The sequence below is a fragment of the Mustela nigripes genome, chromosome 4 (assembly GCF_022355385.1).
Source record: "Mustela nigripes isolate SB6536 chromosome 4, MUSNIG.SB6536, whole genome shotgun sequence".
Classification (NCBI taxonomy): domain Eukaryota; kingdom Metazoa; phylum Chordata; class Mammalia; order Carnivora; family Mustelidae; genus Mustela; species Mustela nigripes.
The window spans coordinates 75,294,243-75,314,158 of record NC_081560.1 but is presented as its reverse complement, the minus strand read 5'-3'; the positions used below and the strand labels follow the sequence as shown (position 1 = coordinate 75,314,158).

Here is a 19,916-nt window from a genome sequence, read left to right as displayed (position 1 = left end):
ATTAGTGAGGAGAATATAGCAACACATAAAGAAATGATACATAACTGTGCAGATTTAATCCAGGAATGTGAGGTTGATTCGATATTAGGAAATCTATTAATGTAATACCATATTCATAGATCTAAGATATAAAAAGTTATCCCCACAGATGGCCAGAAAAGCCCTGGACAGAATTCAACACCTATGTGACACAAACACTGAAGACAAAAGAACTGAATAATATTTCCTTTCCGTGAGTATGTGTGAACATCTCTGTCTGGAAGCCAGCATCTTACTTAATGATACTAAGATACCTTATATCTTAGTTAACATTATACTAGAGGTAGTAGCTAATGGCATTTAAGGAAGAAATGTCTAGAGACATGAAAATTGGATTTTTGCAGATGATAGCATGAACCTGGAAAATGAGAAATAATAATACTACACAATAAAAGTCCTATAAAGTAGCAAAATATAAAATTATACAGAAATCAACAGCTTTCACATGTACAAGCAATAAGCAATGAGAGACTCTATTAGCTGTAGGGAAGAATTTAAATAGCAACAGAGAACATAAAATATTTAGACAATTTCTTGTTAAAGTTATTCCTTTTGTGAGAAAAGCTAGAAAGCATTCTTAAGAGACCCAGAAAGGAGGGCGCCTGGGTGGCTCAGTGGGTTGGAGCCTCTGCCTTCGGCTCAGGTCATGATCCCAGGATCCTGGGATCGGGCCCCACGTCGGGCTCTCTGCTCAGCAGGGAGCCTGCTTCCTCCTCTCTCTCTGCCTGCCTCTCTGCCTACTTGTGATCTCTCTCTCTGTCAAATAAATAAATAAAATCTTAAAAAAAAAAAAAAAAAAGAGACCCAGAAAGAGATCCTTTAAGTCTCCCCTAAGTTAATGTAGAGTTAACACACTCCTACATATGCTTTTATTTTCAAATCCATCAGTCACACATCTCGGAATTCACTCCAAAGAAATACTTAAATGATACAGAAATACATATGCACCAGATTATCCTGCTCATTCAGTATTCCCTCACATTCTGCGCTTTTCCCTGAATGCTTATCAGTTTCGAAGAACTTCACTAGCTACCCTTTTTAAAACTGAACTTCCTATTTTGAGGTAATTATGGATTCACATGTGGTGAAGATCTGCGTACCCTTCACTGGTTTGGCTCCATGGTGACATCTTACAAAACTGTAGTAAAACCTCCCATCCAGGAAACTGACAATACAGTGCAGTGATTTCATTCAGATGTACACGTCATCCTCAGTGTGTGTTTTTAGTTCCACATAGTTTGATTACACTCATAGGTGTGTGTCTACATTGCCACAGCCAAGATATGGAACACGGGCACCATCCCAAGGATCCCTTGTATTACTAATCATACCTACTTCCTTCCCAGCCTTGCCCTATGTCTGCCCCTTCCCCAACCCATGGGAACACTAATATGTCCTCCATGACTGTCATTTTGTCATTGAATGATGAAGAGTACCGTATAAATCAGACAGTATATAGCCCATTGGAATTAGCTTTTTTTACTTAGCATAGCTCCCCTGAGATCTTTCCAAGTTGTTAAACGTATTGGTGACTTGTTCCTTTATTTGTAAAAAAAATTCCATAATATGTATTATCACATTAAAAAAAAAAAACAACACTCATTGAAGGATATCTAAGTTTCTATTTAGGGACTGTGAAACTCTACTCTCATCTGAATGTCTATGTTCCCCAAATTCATAATCTCTGGTATGATGATAGAAGAATGTGGGAGGTGATTAGGTCACAAGGGTGGAGCCATGATGAATTCGATTAGCTTTCTTAAGAGGCACAGAGAGCACCCTGGCCTCTTTAGTCACCTTTGGACACAGTGAGAACCTGCTGTGAGCCAGGAAAAACAGGCGGTAACTAGACATAGGACCCACAGGTAACTGCCTCCGAGATTTCCCAGCATCCAGAATGCTGAGAAACAAGAAACAGTAAATACCTTTCTGTGGTTTTTAACCACATAGCTGATGGTATTTCTGTGATAGCAGCCTGAATGGCCTATGCTGCAGTGAATATTGGTTTGCAAATTTTTCTGTGAGCCTAACTCCATTTTTCTAGAATGAATACCGACTTTTGATTTGAGCTCAAGGTATGATCTCAGGTCCTGAGATTGAGTCCCACATCAGGATCTGCATTCAGCCTGCCAGAGATTCTCTCTTCCTCACCCTCCACCCCTCCCTCAACTTATGCATGCACGCTCTCTAAATAAATAAATAAATAAATAAAATCTTATAAAGATCATCTCAGAAGTTAAAGTGGTGCCATAATTGTTGGTAGAAAAGGGTGAGAAGTTGGCATTTTTTTCAAGGATTGGTTAAGCCCATATGTGATAGTTGTGCTAGTAACTACTAGCAACCCATAGTTCAGCAAATCTAGGATGCCTTGGGTTTTAAAATATACCAGTATTTAATTTAGCCTCGAAAAAGAGAAGAAAAAGCCAACAATTAAATTATAACACATTGTCTACATATCTCTTAGCATTTTTAAATATTTATTTTGAGAGATCCTTGGGGCACCAGGGTGGCTCCACCCTTTGGGACCTAACTCTTGATTTCACCTCAGGTCGTTGACTCAGGGTCATGGGTTCGAGGCCCTTATTGGGTTCTGTGTTCAGCACAGTCTGCTTAGAATGCTCTCTCTCACTGTCTCTCTGACCCTCCCCCTGCTTGCACACATACTCTCTCTAAAAGAAGACCTTTAGACTTTTGAAAAAACTTTTATTGTAATTCACATAAAACTGACCATTGTAAAGTGTACACTTCAGTGGTGTTTAGTGTACTCAGTGTTTTACAACCATCACACTAATTCCAGAACTTTGTCATTTACCCAGTAAAGAAGCCCTGCATCTGTTAGTAGTTGGTCCCAATTCCTCCCTACCCCCATCTCTGGGTAACTACTGATCTACTTTTTGTCTCTTTGGGTTTGTCTGTTCTGGACATTTCATATAATAAAACCATACAGTATGTAGCTGTTTTGGTCTAGGTTTTTCGTTCTTGTTTTTCTTAAGTAGGTTCCATGCCCGTAATGGAGCCCAGTGCAGGACTTGAATTGATAACCCTGAGATCAAGACCTGAGCTGAGACCAAGAATCAGAAGCTTGGGGCACCAGGTAGCTCAGTTGGGGGTCTGCCTTCAGCTTGGGTTGTAATCTGGGGGTCCTGGGATTGAGCACATTGTCGGGCTTCCTGCAGTGGGGAGCCTGCTTCTCCCTTTCTTCCCACCTGTGGTCCCTGTCTCTCTCTTTCTCTCTGTCTCTCTCAAATGAATGATGAAACTTAAAAAAAAAAAAAAAAAGTCAGAAGCTTAACTGTCCAAGACACCCGGGCACCTTCTGTCTAGGTTCTCTGACTTAGCATTGTGTTTTCACAGTTTGTCCATGTGGCAGCAAGTATCAGTGCTTCATTCCCTTTTATGCACAAATAATATTCCATTCATTTGGACATTTGGATAGTTTGCACTTTGGGGCCGTTATTAATAATGCTGTGAACATTCATGTACAGGTTTTTGTATGAAAATATATTTTTATTTCTCTTGGGTATATAACTAGGAATGGAATTGGCTGGAACATGTTTTAATCATTTGAGGAACTTCCATACTTTTTCCAAGTGATTGTAGCATTTCATAGTCTGACCAGCATTGTATAGGGGTTTCATTTTCTCCACACCTTGACCAATGTTTGTTATTGATGGTCTTTTTAATTATATCATCTAGTATGTGCGAAGTAGAATTTTGTGGTTTTGATTTGCATTGTCCTAATGCATATAATGTTGAACATCTTTTCATGTGCTTATTGGCCATTTGTATATCTACTATACAACTATCGATTCAACTCCTCTATTTAAAAATTGCATTGTCTTTTAATTTTTGAATTGCAACAGTGTATTTTGGATAGTAGACCTTATCAGATGTATGGTTTGCAGATAGATTTTCCATTCTGAGGAATGTCTTTCTACTTGCTTGCTAGTGTTGACTCACAGATTTTTAATTTTGATGAAGTCCCATTTAACTAGTTTTCCTTTCGGTGTCCCATCTAAGAAATCATTGTCTAATTCAAGGTCATGCAGATTTACTTCTATGTTTCTTTTTCAGGGTTTTATAGTTTTAGATCTTACATTTAGGTCTTTGATCTATTTTAAGTTTTTGTATATGGTGTCCAACTTAATTCTTTTACAGGTAGATATTCAGTTGCCCCTGGACCATTTCCCCAATTAAATGGTCTTAGAATTCTTGCTGAAATGCATTACCCATACATGTATGGGTTTATTTCTAGATTCTCAGTTCTGATTTGTTGGTCTGTTGGCCTCTACCAGTGCTACATTATCCATTGTATAGTAGCACACTGTCTTGCTTTATAGTTAAGTTTGGAAATCAGGACAACTTTGTTCCTTTTCAAGATTGTTTTGGCTATTCAGGCTCCACTGAATTTCCATATGGATTTTAGAATCAACTTGTCATTTCTGAAAAAAAGGCAGTTAGAATTTTGATGGGGATGACACTGAATCTGTAGATTAATTTGGGAAATATTGCCATCTTAATATTGTCTTCTAACCCATGGAAAATGGAATGTTTTCCCACTTATTTCAACCTTGAATTTTTTCCAACAATAGTTTGTAGTTGTCAATGTACAACACTTGCACTTCTTTATTTGAATTTATTTCTAGGTATTTTATTCTTTTAGGTTCTATTGTTAATGGAATTATTTTCTTATTTTCATTTTCTGGTCATTCATTGCTTCTTTCATTTTTAGACTTTAAGCGTAGATTTAAAAAATTCATGTCACTCCTCTGTACCTATAAGGAAAAGAAAAGTGAATTCAGTTACAAAGAACTCCATATTCACAGTCAATCTCTTCTGAATATGAAGACAGACATTGGCTGCTGTGTCTGTTCACAGTATCATTCTCTGTGACAACAGTGAACCATTTCCTAACATAATCCAGGTATCCTGGAAATCAATACCTAGAAGTAGAGATCCTTCTGATTCTCTTTTACAGCTCTACAGTACCTCATTGTGTAACCGTGTTAGGCATTTAGATTTTCATCTTTTGCATTACTGTATGATAATCTTTATATAAAAAATGTTCTCTAAGTATATATTCCCAAAGAATTTGCAAACAAGACTCAAACAGATACTGGTGTGCCAATGTGTGCAGCAGCTTTTTTTTACAGTACTCTAAAGGTAGACACAACCCAAGTATCCATACAGATAAATAGATAAAAAGTAGTATAAACATACAGTGGAATACTGCTCAGCCATGAAAAAGGAATAAAGTTGTGATACATGCTACAAAATGGATGGGCCTGATAAAACATGCTAAGGGAAATAAAGCCAGACACAAAAGGGCAAATATTGTATGATTCCACTTGTAAGAATGATATATGATAGGCATATTCATTGACAGTAGATTGGAGTTTCCAGAGACTGGGAGTGAGGGGACAATGGATACTTATTGCTTAAATGGGTAGAAAATTTGTTTGGGGTAATGAAAATTTTTGGAAATAGTGGTGATGGTTGCACAATACTGTGGATGTAATTAATGCTACTGAATTGTACATTTAAAATATAAAATTTGGAAAGACCATCTAAAGCAATTGAGTTCCAGGAGCATTTAATAAGAATTCCAGGGCGCCTGGGTGGCTCAGTGGGTTAAGCCGCTGCCTTCAGCTCAGGTCATGATCTCAGGGTCCTGGGATTGAGTCCCGCATCAGGCTCTTTGCTCAGCGGGGAGCCTGCTTCCCTCTACCTCTCTCTCTGCCTGCCTCTCTGTCTACTTGTGATCTCTCTCTGTCAAATAAATAAATAAAATCTTTAATAAGAATTCCAGAAAGTTGATTCTGGCCTGAAATGGGTCAGTAAGCTTAAACATTAAAAGGGTCCTTGAAACATCTAAATGTTTTGACCCTGAAATAACACAATAAACATTTTAAATTGGAATTTAACAACTACTCTTCTGTATCTTTTTCTAAGGTTGTTATATTTTCCTGTATTGTGCTTGTCAGCAAAACTATGAAGTTAACATAGCTAGTCATCTTTGTTATTTTACAAAGGAAAGGCTCAGAGAAGACGCCTTTCTTAAGGTCATACAGTTAAAAGACATAGGAGCTCTCTTGGTCCCAACACTGTTCTTATGGAATCATGACTTGTTAATTATATAATTATTTAATGAGCATCTCCTATGTGCTCAGCACTGGGAATATAATAAAGAACACAAGAAATTCCATGTCCTTTCTCAGTGTATGGTTTAGAAGAATGGAGAGCCCCACAATTATCATACAGTATAGCTAGGTAGGTTAGAGTTCAAAGGACTGTAGGAACACTTCAGAGGGGCCATTTGAAACTATAGATAGCATTCAGAAACACCTGCCGTCTGGTTCAGTTTAGACTTCTCTAACTGTGTAAGCAAAACTTAAGCTTTTTATCTATTCTGGAAACCTGCTAATTTTCAAAGACCTCAGCCCTTCACAGCCTCAAACCAGCCACTTCTAGCTAGTATTTGCAAACTTAACCAGCTTTGGAAAGAACCTGTGTTCCCCAGCTTTGAAAACAGATCTGCCGGCCTTCCTCACGGGCCTATGGGAGTCCAGGATGTGACAAAGTTCCTGAGGCAAGGTAGAAGCTGAATAAATGTTCAGTAAGTGGGCTGAAGCTCTCCCAATCCAGCCCTCCTCCTGAACTGAAGCAGTTTTGCTTCTGCTGCATTACTTAACCTACACAGGGATTTCCTGGTATTTCTGTGGCCTGGGCATTGGTACTGTTAGTTTATTTCCTTTACCAAGGGAACATGAACATACTCTGAAAAAAAGGTAAAGTTTTTATTTTTTTCCTAAAACATGGTATCTCAAACTTTCGTAACTAGAAATGTTATGAGGAGCACACATAATCCTCTGGTAATGTTTTTTGAAGGATGGCATTGAAGTTACGGAAATATATAACTGGCTATGTTTTGAGTACTTTGTAAAGTTATGTAAGTTTTTAGCTTTATAGGATTTTTTGGTAACATTCTTCAAGGGCAATTAAATATTTGTTATTTAATCTTAACTTTCAGGTAAAGAAGATACCCCCTCATTACTCGGTCTCTGTGGATCTCTAACATCAGTGGCAAGTTACAAATCTCTAACAAGTCTCAAATCTAATGACTACCTTGCAAGTCCCACAACAGAGATGACAAGTCCAGGTCTAACTCCATCCTGAAAAATTTTATGTCAGAGCCAGAAGTTTTTATGTTGCAAATGTTCTATTTACAATAAGTTTGACTGCTGGGAAAACCTTTGGAATTTTATATTGTTCTGGCACATGTCTGGAATTCTATTGCTTCTATTAGAGAATTCAGTCCACTCCATGTGCCCTTCTGAGAGAAAATGATCCTGCCATTTTAAGATTCTTATATTTGTCACTGAGGAAGTTTAAAAATGAATAGGCTTTAAAAACCTTCAAATATCCTCTAAATTAATAATCCATTGCTAATTGTGATGTAAATTTATTATTAAGCTGATTTTCATGTATTTAGATGTACTATAATTGCCAGAGACTGAGTTCAAGGTTTTATTCCAGAGACAAAGCTAAGTATTTTCTTTTACTTTTATTCAGTGATTATATTTTCTAAAAAATGATTTAATTTCATTTTTCATTCATTTCTTCCTAGGTTTTGATGTTTAAATGCCTTTTTTGTATGAGGAGGAGGTTCTCAGCTGGTTTCGTAGTGGCTTACTCACTTTTTCTTTAATAGTTATCATTTGGTACAACTTTCCATTAACATTTTATAAATTTTGTAGGAATGTATCTTTAGGCCATTACTAAATTTGTCAGGATCCTAGGGAAAGTGTTTTACATCATTTTGGTAAAATGAATAAACTGTTTTCCCAAGATTTTCTTAAAAGTTTATTTAAAAATATCAAATATTCCTCAGTAGTTGGAAACATTTAAAAATGTAGAACAGATGTTGAAAAGTATTTTATTAGGAAAGACTTCGAGTCCATGTAAGGATTTGAGAACCTTCAAGTAAGGATCACTAGAGTTTTATCATACTCAACAATATGTCTGACATACAGTGCTGTTTTGTTCTCCCTTATGTGTAACAATGAATCACGCCATGTTAATGTTAAAAAACCGATGTTAATGTTCGAAACCCCTACACTTCTACAGGTTAAAAAAAAATTTAGTTTCTTTTTTAAAAAAATTATGCGCTATAAAATCTTTTTGCAGTTTTGGGAATTTATAGATTTCATCCATCAAAATCCCACCATATTGAAAGAGAAAATGTCTGAAGTATATTTTCTATCGTAAGTACTATGAGGAAAACATGACCAGTTGTGCCAAAGACGTTTTATACATTGTTTACATGAAGAGGACACAATACTTAATGGGGACTTCATATGCTATTTTTGTTTATTAATAAAACATTACATTCAAACTCAGTTGCTTGACATGTAGGAACAGTACAACAATTTATGAGAGGAGGCAAGAGCGCTGAACATACTACATCATTCTTTGTATTAGAAATGTGGGAGTGTGGTGGTTCTCTGCAAGATTTAGGAGCTTTATTCTCATGATTTGGAATTTAAGATCATAAATAATAAGAATGCCAGTCTTATAAGGAAGTTCAAATGAAGTCATTTCAGGAACAAAGGAGGCCTGGAAGCCATTAAAATAAGTTATCCTAGAAGTACCAGAACATACTCAGAGTTTTTACTTCTTTAGGTTAAGGCTTTAGTACTTGTAAAAATGCAAATATTCTTGAAAAATGGTACCTTTAACAATTTAGTGGTATCTACTCTTAATTCTATATACCTTATTATGAGTGAGGTATCCGAAGCAATTATTAATGAGCATGGGGATGGAAGGAAGATAAAAAATGAGGACAGTGAGAACCCTGGGAGGAGGGAGAAGGAAATGGCTAAGGAGAGGAACTTGAAAATTCTTAGGTTGGCCTTAAGCTCTATTGCTGCCTTCCTAAAAAACGATCAGAATGTTTCAAATGCTTTATCCATGGTCCACTCTCAACTGATATTTATTGTTCCTCAATAATTTTAAAAAATCATTGTTACATTTTTTTCCATACATTTTTATAATAGGGGAAGGAAATTCAAGATTCCATAATTGATCACATTTTCCAGATTTGTCTAATGCATACAGTAACTTATGCATCTTAACATGCTGCTATATGCAGATTTAAACATGACATCTGAGGATCATGACTTTTCCTCCTTTCTTGGAGCTCCTGGTATAAAATTCATCTGCTAATGTGAATTCAGGTTTCTATACAGTTCATTTCACACTAGTTATACATGTAGTTAATGTTTGCATGAGGAAACAATGTATGTCTCAATCTTTAATTTTAGGTGGTGGTGTTTACTGTTTACACACCCTACCCAAAACAGAATGCTGAATTATATGCTAATAATTCCATGTGTATTTTGTTGCCTTGATGTACTATACTTGTTGCATGTATATTAAAAGTTTTGTACCACGCATTAGTAGTTATACTTTTTCCTTCAAGACAAGTTACTGGATTCAAGTTGTACACTGAACTTTGTTTTAGCAACTATGGTAAGTGTATATTACTCAGCACTAAAATATTGATATGACAAAAAGTTTTGGAGAAATCTTTATTTCAACTCAAATACCTTTTATTTAAAAAAAATAACATGATCTGCTTTATAATACATAGTATCTGTTGAAATGGTACAATACAGGTAGTGATTTTGGTAGTGCTAATAACATAATTATGTAAGAGCCATGTTTGTTTTCTCACCATAAAATGGAAACATCATCATCTTCCCAGCACCTATGATGGCATCAAGGTGATGTCAGCATTGAATGAAATGATATAAACTAAGTTTTTATTTAAGTCATCTTTATTAGATTTACACATAAGTTTTCAAGTGGTTAAAAGTGTGTCTCAAATTTACAACTTAGGGAAATTCTTTGTCAAAGTTCCTACTGTTAGGTAAGATCTCCAGTTTTGATCAACAAATACGATGGATTACTTCTGAAATGTCATACAACTGCTTTGAACATCAGAGCTCTTAAATATTTTTTAATTGGTTCCCTTTGTTCTTCTGGAAGCAAAGCAGCTTCTATTTAGTTTTAGAATTAGTCCTTTTTAACTGATAGGAAGGGGCCGATAAAAATCACATCAATGTCCTTATGGTCCCTTTTCAAAGTCTATTCTGGTCCAAACCAATCCTTATTATGTAAGTCCCCATTTCCTATAGCACTGTTTATTTCTCTAAAACCCAAATGAACCCAAAGTTTCACTACATAAAATTCAGCCTTACTACAGGTGACACATTCTGGTGTGTGCTGTGCTCAACTGTTCTACCTTCTTTTCTTTTCAGTTAAAATAACTGCTGGTCTTGGGGGAGGGGGGAACAAGAACAACCACTCTATAATTATTAGACCTGTACCAAAAATACTTGCTTGGCTTCCAGTTGCCTTCCTGTTTTTCCTTCCCGGGACTGAATTCCATTGCCTGATTGAGACTCCCACTGCCAGGTGTCAGGTACGTTTAATTGTCTTAATCTTAAAAGCATTTCCTGACACTCCCTCTCTGCCCCCAAGCTCAGTGGAGAATCCTCTGCGTCCTCATCATCTCCATCACTCCCTTTGCAGCCCTCTGTCAATCAGTAGCTCTGCCTCTATTTGTGGCCTGTATCTGAAGCACTTCTACTCTCATGTGCTTCTTAAACTGCCAACCATGTAAAAAATCTGAGGAAATGTTAAATGATAGGTTAAAATTTATTTTAAAAGTTCATTTTGGAAAAAAATTAAAACCTGAAACACGAAACTTTCCCATATCCCTGGAATTCATGCTCCAGAAAGGGAAGAATTTAAAGGAGTCATGTAGTTAAATAAGCATAGCGAATAGTTTCCTAGAAATAAAAATTTATTTTAACTTCATATCTATTCTTTCAAAAGTCAAATGTGTGTTGTATGGAAGGTGGCAAACATGTAATACTTGAACTTCTTTTTAAAAAATGTACACACACCTAAGAAAGTAAATGTATTTGTTAGAAAACTTCACATAGATTGAAACTATTTGCTTTCAGAAACATTACCAAGCAAGATTGAAACTATTTGCTTTCAGAAACATTACCAAGCACTTGACCTCTTGTCAAGTGCTTTTCAGTGGCTATTTTTTTGTTAAAATTAAAATTAAATTCAATGAATTAAAATTAAAGTATTAATGCTTCTTTACCACTTAAGTATAAAGAAAGCTTCAATTCACCCTTTTTATCCAGATACATGGCTGTAATATGTACTAGAAAAGCTACTAGGGAATTAAATTTATTTTAGGTATAAATGGGAAGAATTTTCTATAAGTATAGTCTGTTTTGGGGGAGGGAGGGAATTTCTCTACTGGTATTTATATTAAGCTGAAACACATGACTGCTTCTTAATAATTATAAATTTAAATTTTTCTACCAGTTACCAAAAAGAAACATAACAGGACAAAAGTAAATTTAAATTTAATACCGTTAAGCAGCAGTGTTCAAGATAAACTTTCCTACATAAAGTACATCATGAACATAATTTTATTTGAAAATATTCAGCTTGAAACACAGTGATAATTTTAAGAAAGCATAAAATATTTTAATGAAAATATAAGTTATTGTCAAACATTTATGATTTTATAGATATGAATGTTGCAAAACTTAAGGTAAATCAACACAGGATAAAGTAAACAGAAGATTACATACAAACCCTATATATTTTATTTCTGATGAAACATACAAACTCTTTTCTACTACAATATAAAGTACATAATTCCTCTACCAACACTAGAGATCTGTCACCTGACTATACTCTTCTATTTTAGGGGAAAAAAAAATACTTCACATTTCAAGGCATATAAAGTGCTTTTTCTTATAGGATATAGATCCTGAGAAAATTTTTTTAAAAATTATTTTTGTCCTGCCATGGTAGCTTTGTTTCATTCCTACAGCCACAAGCTACATTACTGAGGCATTATCCTGTATTGACTAAAAGCTATTTCTTCAGGGAAATGGCTGCCTCTTTAGTCTCTTGATGTAGCATACTAACTAACATGAGATGTGTAAAATCAAGGGACATTTTGGAAGTATTTTGTGGCTTATATGTATTCATCTCAGTGTTGTTAGAAGAAGACAATACAAGTGACCTCAAGAGCTCCACAAACAGTGATACCTGAATTCCAAGATGGCTGAAACCCGAGGCCCTTCCCTGGCTGAAACATTATTTTTACCATGCTAAATACAATGTGGTTTTTTCCCACTGTACACCCAAGATTCACTGTGCCAAACATTTAAGACAATCAGTAAAGACTCCTTCTCTCTTGCAGAAACAGTAGATAATACAGAATTTTTAGTCATCAAAAATATTTTTATCACATAAACAGTTACATTCTGGTTCATAAAGATAAAATAGCCATTACCTTTGGGTGAAGAAATCCCAATATGGGTGAAGCCTTAAAACGGCAATGGGAGGTATAAAACAAAAACAAAAACAAAACTTGAATTAAAGTATCTAATAGGTAATTAGGTAAACGTGAATAACATTATTTAAAGACTGCCATCTATTATGTACTTTGTTGGAATACTTAAGTATCTGTGCATGATTTAAGTGTGTATGAAGGAAGGGCATTTTTCTTCTAGACTCTGCACATCATTCAGCACACAATTCAAACTGTTTTAATCTATGTGACACATTCCCATTGACATTATACCGAAATCCAGAATATCAAACTCTCAGAGATTTTCACTTTCAGTGCTAAGGAGTAATTTTTCTCTTCTTTACAGGAACACTTTATGATAGTGATTTCTAAAATACCTTTTTCAAAATCTCAAAAATCAGCATAACAAAATTTATTTTAAAATTAGGGTTATGATTCAGAGGCAAAGTAGAAATTACTACTCATTTAAATTATAAGAAATATATAAAATCATTTTGAGATAATGGTGAAAGTTCTTGCCTAAGAGTCTCTATCTTATTACTTGGCTTTGGTTGTTATTTCCAGTTGAAATAGCATCACTAGCATTGCTGTCTTCGAGCATTTTGCTTCTGGAAAAAAGTCTTCCCAAATTCATAGGTACTGATCATAATGGCACAAGCAGGAGCAATTTTAATTAAACGGGGAATGAGGCCTGAAAAGAGAATAGAAAGAAATCAGTACAAATTTTACTTTACTTTATTTTTTTGAAAAATTAAAATTTTTAGAACGATTTTATTCATTTGACATAGCAAGAGTGCACAAGCAGGGGAAGGGACAGAGGGAGAAGCAGACTCCCTGCTGAGCAGGGAGCCTGGCATGGGACTCTATCCGGGGACCTTGGGATCATGACCTGAGCTGAAGGCAGATGCTTAACTGACTAGGCCACCCAAATGCCCCTAATATGTTCTCTTTAACAGCATCAATGTGGTTTCCTAAATAGGGAATGTTTTCAATAATTTCTTGCTTAAGGTTAATTTAGGAAGATGACAGATGTCAAAGTTATAATTTTATTCAACAATTTGGTAAAGCAAGTATTTTTACCTGTAAATAATCCTGCAAATCCATTCTTAGCAACAATATTCTTCATGATAGTCCAGGTTGACATAGGCAAAGAAACTAAATGTTAAAATAAAGAAATGATACATTATAGATTACCATTTAATAAATTCTAATACACAAATACACATACAAATGTTTACAGCCTTTGGTGTGTATAATCATTATAAATAGAACAAATCTGTTTACCTCAATTTTATCCCAAACTTTAACAGTTGGAATCCTTAAAAAGAAAAATTAGAAAAAGGTGATAACTTTAAGGTATATAGGACTAGATATAATCGAGGAGGAATATACAGATGGATTCTATGATTAAGTTTCTTAAGCTTGGTAGTGGGTCATATCCTTTACACGTATTTCCCTGCCTTAATAATGAAAAATTTAGAAGATGTGTAGAAATCTTCATGGGGTTCCCAAAGCCAACAAGCCCTGATAACCATTTTTCATTACATTCTTATTGTATACATTTTAAAAAGTGGTTTTTTTCCTAAGAAGTTCTGAAAAGAATAGCTTGTTCTCCCTAGGGAGGTCTGTCTGCCTTTATTAAAACCTTTCTGAATAGATGTACCAGTCTTTTTTTTTTTTTTAAAGATTATTTATTTGACAGAGGGCACAAGCAGGGGGGAGCGGCAGGGAGAGGGAGCAGCAGACTCCCCTCTGAGCAGGGAGCCCGATGCAGGACTCAATCCCAGGACCCTGGGATCATGACCTGAGCCTAGGGCAGACATGTAACTGACTGAGCCACCCAGGTGCCCCTAGATGTATCAGTCTTGATATAAATTACATTAGTTTTGTCTCTTCCAAAGGGTAGATTAAGCCTTTTTTAAAATCAAAATTTTGTATTTTTATAAATAAAAATTTATTATCATTTTATTTTTATAAATAAATATTTTTATAAATAAAATGATTAAAAAATAGTATTTCAAACTCTACAGTCACTAGAAGTACAGTTATAAAAAATGCACACACTTCACTTGGCATCTGCAACAGTTAATTAACAGTAACGTCTTTTATTTGCAACCATTTAAAAATGTGAAAGTAAAAAACTTTTTTTAAAGATGTCACTGAGATTTAAACATACAGCTACTTATGAGCTATTCATGCATGAAGTTTACTTATCTTCATTTTACACAATGATTCTCAGCAGCTGGCTTAATTAGCCCACAGATTACTAGATGCAGTAGGTAAAAAAAAAAATCTGCTAAGAAGCAGGCACACTACCGAATGAATACTGTTGACAGCTGACACACCGAGGCTGTCAAACTCTTGTTTGATATCAGCTGGATGAGGGGCAAAGTCTTGGTTTGACATCAGCTGGATGAGGGGCAAACACTGGTATGGCATCCTCACTAGCTGCTTGGAGCTGCATTCTAAGACTACGATAGTCAATGTGAACGTGGATGACAACAACTCTGAGTCATTCAGAAGGATTAAAGCATGTATTATTAAGCATGCCCAGGGGGGAAAAAGGAGAAGGCTAGAGAAAGAGAGCTTTCAAAAATGGCTTTTTAGAATTTTACCACTTAGTGGAATGGGCTCATTATTTCAAATCTCATTTAGAGAAATATCAGATTCTCTGTGAAGATAAATGGGGCTTTGCGTTTATTTAGGAAGCCATATTATGATAATATAAATACTACAAATATAAAGATAGCAACTATAGCAATCTGACAGGAAGGATACATTTTTGAAACCAAGAACAAAGTATTTATGAAAAAATATAACTTTCTAAAGTCAATGACCAAAATTTTATATTACAAGTCAGCAACTTCATGTTTAAATTATTCCAATTAAATTCTGGAAACACCTAGTGAAAGAAAGGAAGCCAAGTAGCCAGGTATTTCTGATCTTGAAGGATTCATGCCCCAAAGTGGTCCCTATTTAAACAGCAGCATGCACTTAATGCAGAAGAGAATGGATGGAAAGCGTTGTAACTGAAGGTAAGCTTCATTCACACTCTAATGGAATCTCTGAAGTATCCTGCCAAGTCCCAACCCTCTAGAGTTATTGCTAGAAACACTCATTTATTGACCATCCACATTTATCAAATCTTAGCAACTATACAGCAAATCTATTCCTTCTCAGTGTCCTCCTTCCTCTCTCCTGAGAGATAACTACTCTCTTGTGTTTCTTTTTTCCTTTACCTTTCTCATGCTTGTGTTTAAACTTTCACTACATCTGAACACATCCATAAATAACATATACTCTTGCTTTTCATGCTCTTAAACTTTGTATAAATGCTAGCACACTGTACATTTGTAATGTGCTTTTTAGGATTATCTATATTGCCAAGAGCAGGTGTATCTGATTGATTTTAATTGCTCTGTGTGATTGCATTACATGGGTTATCAGAGTTGACCTGCTGCCTGGCCAGGGCCCATTTCAGCACTTTCTAACTTTTGAGATTAAGAATCCTTAAGTGAGTATCCTTGTACAGGTGAGACGTTTTTCTAGGGCACATACCGAAGTTGAAACTGCTTGTTCAAAGAGCCTTTTTGAGATTGCCAGATTATTTTCCAAACTTGCCACCTGCTGGGCAGAAGCGTTCCCACGGCTCCATGTTCTCCCCCAAAACCTGGCACAGATAAAATGTCCTCTTGCTGCCCTTCTGGTTGGCAATGTCCTCATGACTACTAAGACTGAGCTTTTCTTCACAAGTCTGTCACATATAACCATTTTTTAAAGGTTTTAAAGTTTCTGTTGAATTATTTTAAAATACTGAATATGCTCACAGAAAAAGAAGTTTAACTGGAACTGTCAAAAACCGGTGGATATGAGCCAGGTTTCAAAAGCTGAAAGGTGACATTAAATTTTTTTAAATTGTAAATGATGGACTCATCAGAAAAAGTTACCTCTATTATGAAATGTGGGACTCACTACAACCCACTATGCTTCTTTTCCATTATATTATGAGGTGTTTGAGGGCCTAGAGACAGCCTCACTTGTCTGTAGAGACCAGCATGGTGCACTCGAATCAGGAGTCAGCTAATGGATGGGAGACACAGTCGCAGTGTGCTTCTACAGAGATAACATTCTTACAAGGAACTCAACATCATTCTCTATGGAACACTTACTCTTCTTTTTGCTTAGAGATAATGGATTTGGTGTAGCTGAGCTAGAGTGGAGAAAGCCACTTCTAAAGGGAGCTGATTTACCTCTTCTGTGGGGATAAATAATATAAAAATGAGAAAAAATATGGGCTGTTTATCACTCACATCAGAAGAAGCATGTCTTGCTAAATATAACTGGTTCGTAGCTGAAGCAGAGTAACCAGTAAAAATGACCAAGAATAATCATATAAAATTAAGGCCTAAGGCTTAAAGATTTCTCCTTTGGGCTTTATTGGAGAAACACTAGAAAAAAAACAGTGATAGAGAGTTGAGTCTTGTGAAAGAAGATGCTTCCCTGATGCCCATCTCAAGGAGGATGTACAGTCATTATCATGTAGAGAACACGTGCAGAATATAAAAGTTCGAGCCCCACCGTAGATCTATTGAGTGAGAGTCCACTGGGGGTGGTGCTCAGCTTCAGCTGTCATTAAAAAGCACCCCAGGTGACTCCGAAGATTACTGACCCAAGTAAGTGGCTCTCAAACCTTAGTGAGCATCAGAATCTAACCGTAGAGTTTCCTGTCTTCTCCCTCACTAACATCATGACCCACGGCTCATGGCCATAGTCATGAATCACACCACAGAGAATATTCCTACTACATTAAATACTTCATGTAGAAGAGTAAACAGGAATTCTGATGATTTGGAAGGGAGAATAAAACAATAATTTTGAACCATCCATGGAGAACAGATAGTACTTAGGCAGCTAGCAGGCTCCCACTCAAAACGGAAGTTGAAGAACACTGATAATAAACTTTGTTGACTTCCCCAGGTTTTAATTAGCTCTATTATGAGAACTCTATTATGAGGACTTCAGAAAATCAAGACAAAGTAGTCACTAATATTCATGAGACTCAGTTGTCTGTAAAGTGTTTCTTTCAACAATTACAAATACCTATTTTACTTGTATGCAGAATATTCTGGTGAGTTAGAACAATTTATTAACATTAGAATAGATTAATCGATCACAGGATTCATATGACACCATTTTGTAATAGATAATTTCCAATTGGTTTGTCATACTTTTCTATAGATAATAATGACAGAAGGACTCTAGTAGAAGCAACTAAGAGTACACTTATTTTAGAAGAAGTTACAGGTTATAAAGAGGTAAAAATAGGAGGAAAAAAATGTATTAAAAGGAAGGGAAGCTCAAAAACATTAAGAAAAAGAATGAAATGTATACACATTGTAATGAAACAAAACACACCAAGAGAAAAAGTGTTCCCACTAAATTCCTATCCTTCACCCTAATTTGTCTAGATTTATTTGAAATAATAGTTATATAGTATGTCATCTTCTTTTTAGCAGGCATGAGACTTAACTGATGGCAGGCAAAATATATAGATTTTTAAATTTCTTAAGTTTTGGAGGTGGTTGAGAGTATTTATTTTCCTCCGGGCATTCCATTCTAATAGTATATTAGTTTCGGTCAAAGCAGCAGAGGGAAAAAAAAATTCTTATTTTTCTTATTTAAACAGTCCCAGCTGGAAAGAAAAATAAAAACAATCATGGCATCTTGAGATAATGTTTTAAATTAATTAAACTTACTTTTATGACTTTCATATTTCCAAAGTTGAGTCTGCTTTTGTGTTTTTACCACATCAAATGGCAAAGTTGCGACAGCTGCAAACTATCAAAAAGTAAAATTAATTTAAATCTACCTTTAAATTTTTTCTTAATATTTTTATATTCTAAGTAGCACATTACTGAAGGACAAATACTGGGATCATAACTAAACTGAAACTTAAGATGAAGTCAGATACATTCAAAGAGTAGTTTTTATTAAAGAAAACAGATAACATGTCCTATGTATTTCTCCCACAATTTAGACATATAGTCTCAAAAAAGTTCCCCTACTTTCCTGAAGTCACACAACTACTAGTGGAAGAGTCAGAATTACAACCAGACAGACCACTCAGACTCCAAAACCAGACTTCACAATTTCTGATGCTCCTGCAAGTCCTATGATTCCTTTACTACACATGAAGGTATAATACATATTTTAAAGCAGAATTTCTGAATTATGTAGTAAGCATATAAAAATTTTCAAATGTCAAAAATGGAATTAAAAAATTAAATTTACATGAACAAATCCTTTAATTTTTTTTTTTTAATCTATTTGAGAGAGAGAAAGAGAGAGAGAGAAACAAAGTATGAGCACAAGGAGGAGGAGCAAAGGGAGGAGATGCAGGCTTCCCACTGAGCAGAGAGCCTGATGTGGGGCTGGATCCCATGACCCTGAGATCATGACCTGAGCTGAAGCTGATGCTTAACCAACTGAGCCACCCAGGTGCCATATTTATGGGTTTCACCATATTTATCAAATACAGTTACAACTGTTCACAAATCACACTTTAAAAAAACATCTCAAAATAGGGATGCCTGGCTGGTTCAGTTGATTAAGCCACTGCCTTCAGCTCAGGTCATGATCCTGGAGTTTGGGGATCGAGTCCCCATCAGGCTCCCAGCTCTTTGAGGAGTCTGCTTCTCACTTCTCATCCTCTCTCCCCCTCTCTCAAATAAATAACTAAAATCTTTTTTTTTTTCATTTATTTATTTTTAGCATAACAGTATCATTATTTTTTCACCATACTCAGTGCTCCATGCAATACGTGCCCTGTATAATACCCACCACCTGGTACCCCGACCTCCCACCCCCCGCCACTTCAAACCCCTCAGATTGTTTTTCAGAGTCCATAGTCTCTCATGATTCACCTCCCCTTCCAATTTCCCCCAACTCCCTTCTCTCTAACTCCCCATGTCCTCCATGATTTTTGTTATGCTCCACAAATAAGTGAAACCATATGATAATTGACTCTCTCTGCTTGACGTATTTCACTCAGCATAATCTCTTCCAGTCCCGTCCATGTTGCTACAAAAGTTGGGTATTCGTCCTTTCTGATGGAGGCATAATACTCCATAGTGTATATGGACCACATCTTCCTTATCCATTCGTCCGCTGAAGGGCATCTTGGTTCTTTCCACAGTTTGGCGACGGTGGCCATTGCTGCTATAAACATTGGGGTACAGATGGCCCTTCTTTTCACTACGTCTGTATCTTTGGGGTAAATACCCAGGAGTGCAATGGCAGGGTCATAGGAAAGTTCTATATTTATAAATAACTAAAATCTTAAAAAAAAAAAAAATCTCAAAATCAATCTGTTTATTTTCATAATGACTTAATTAAGCAAAGAAGGTTTTTTGAAAGAATAGTTAAATTCCCTTAAGAATGTCTTGTAGGACGCCTGGGTGGC

At 35.8% G+C, this 19,916-nt stretch overlaps 2 protein-coding genes across 9 annotated transcripts in view; one reads left to right on the top strand and one right to left on the bottom strand.

The window, feature by feature from the left end:
- RUNDC3B (RUN domain containing 3B) overlaps window positions 1-9,492 on the top strand; it is a 144,716-nt gene extending 135,224 nt beyond the window's left edge. For all 7 annotated transcript variants that reach the window (XM_059396916.1, XM_059396918.1, XM_059396920.1 and 4 more), the window contains one exon: window positions 7,070-9,492. In XM_059396916.1, the coding sequence (XP_059252899.1) occupies window positions 7,070-7,215 (146 nt within the window). In that variant the 3' untranslated portion in view covers window positions 7,216-9,492. The remainder of the gene's footprint in view (window positions 1-7,069) is intronic.
- A 1,984-nt stretch (window positions 9,493-11,476) lies between these two features.
- SLC25A40 (solute carrier family 25 member 40) overlaps window positions 11,477-19,916 on the bottom strand; it is a 54,991-nt gene continuing 46,551 nt past the window's right edge. For both annotated transcript variants that reach the window (XM_059396923.1, XM_059396924.1), the window contains 3 exons: window positions 18,211-18,292; window positions 13,535-13,609; window positions 11,477-13,145 (listed from right to left, as the gene is read on the bottom strand). In XM_059396923.1, the coding sequence (XP_059252906.1) occupies window positions 13,033-13,145; window positions 13,535-13,609; window positions 18,211-18,292 (270 nt within the window). In that variant the 3' untranslated portion in view covers window positions 11,477-13,032. The remainder of the gene's footprint in view (window positions 13,146-13,534; window positions 13,610-18,210; window positions 18,293-19,916) is intronic.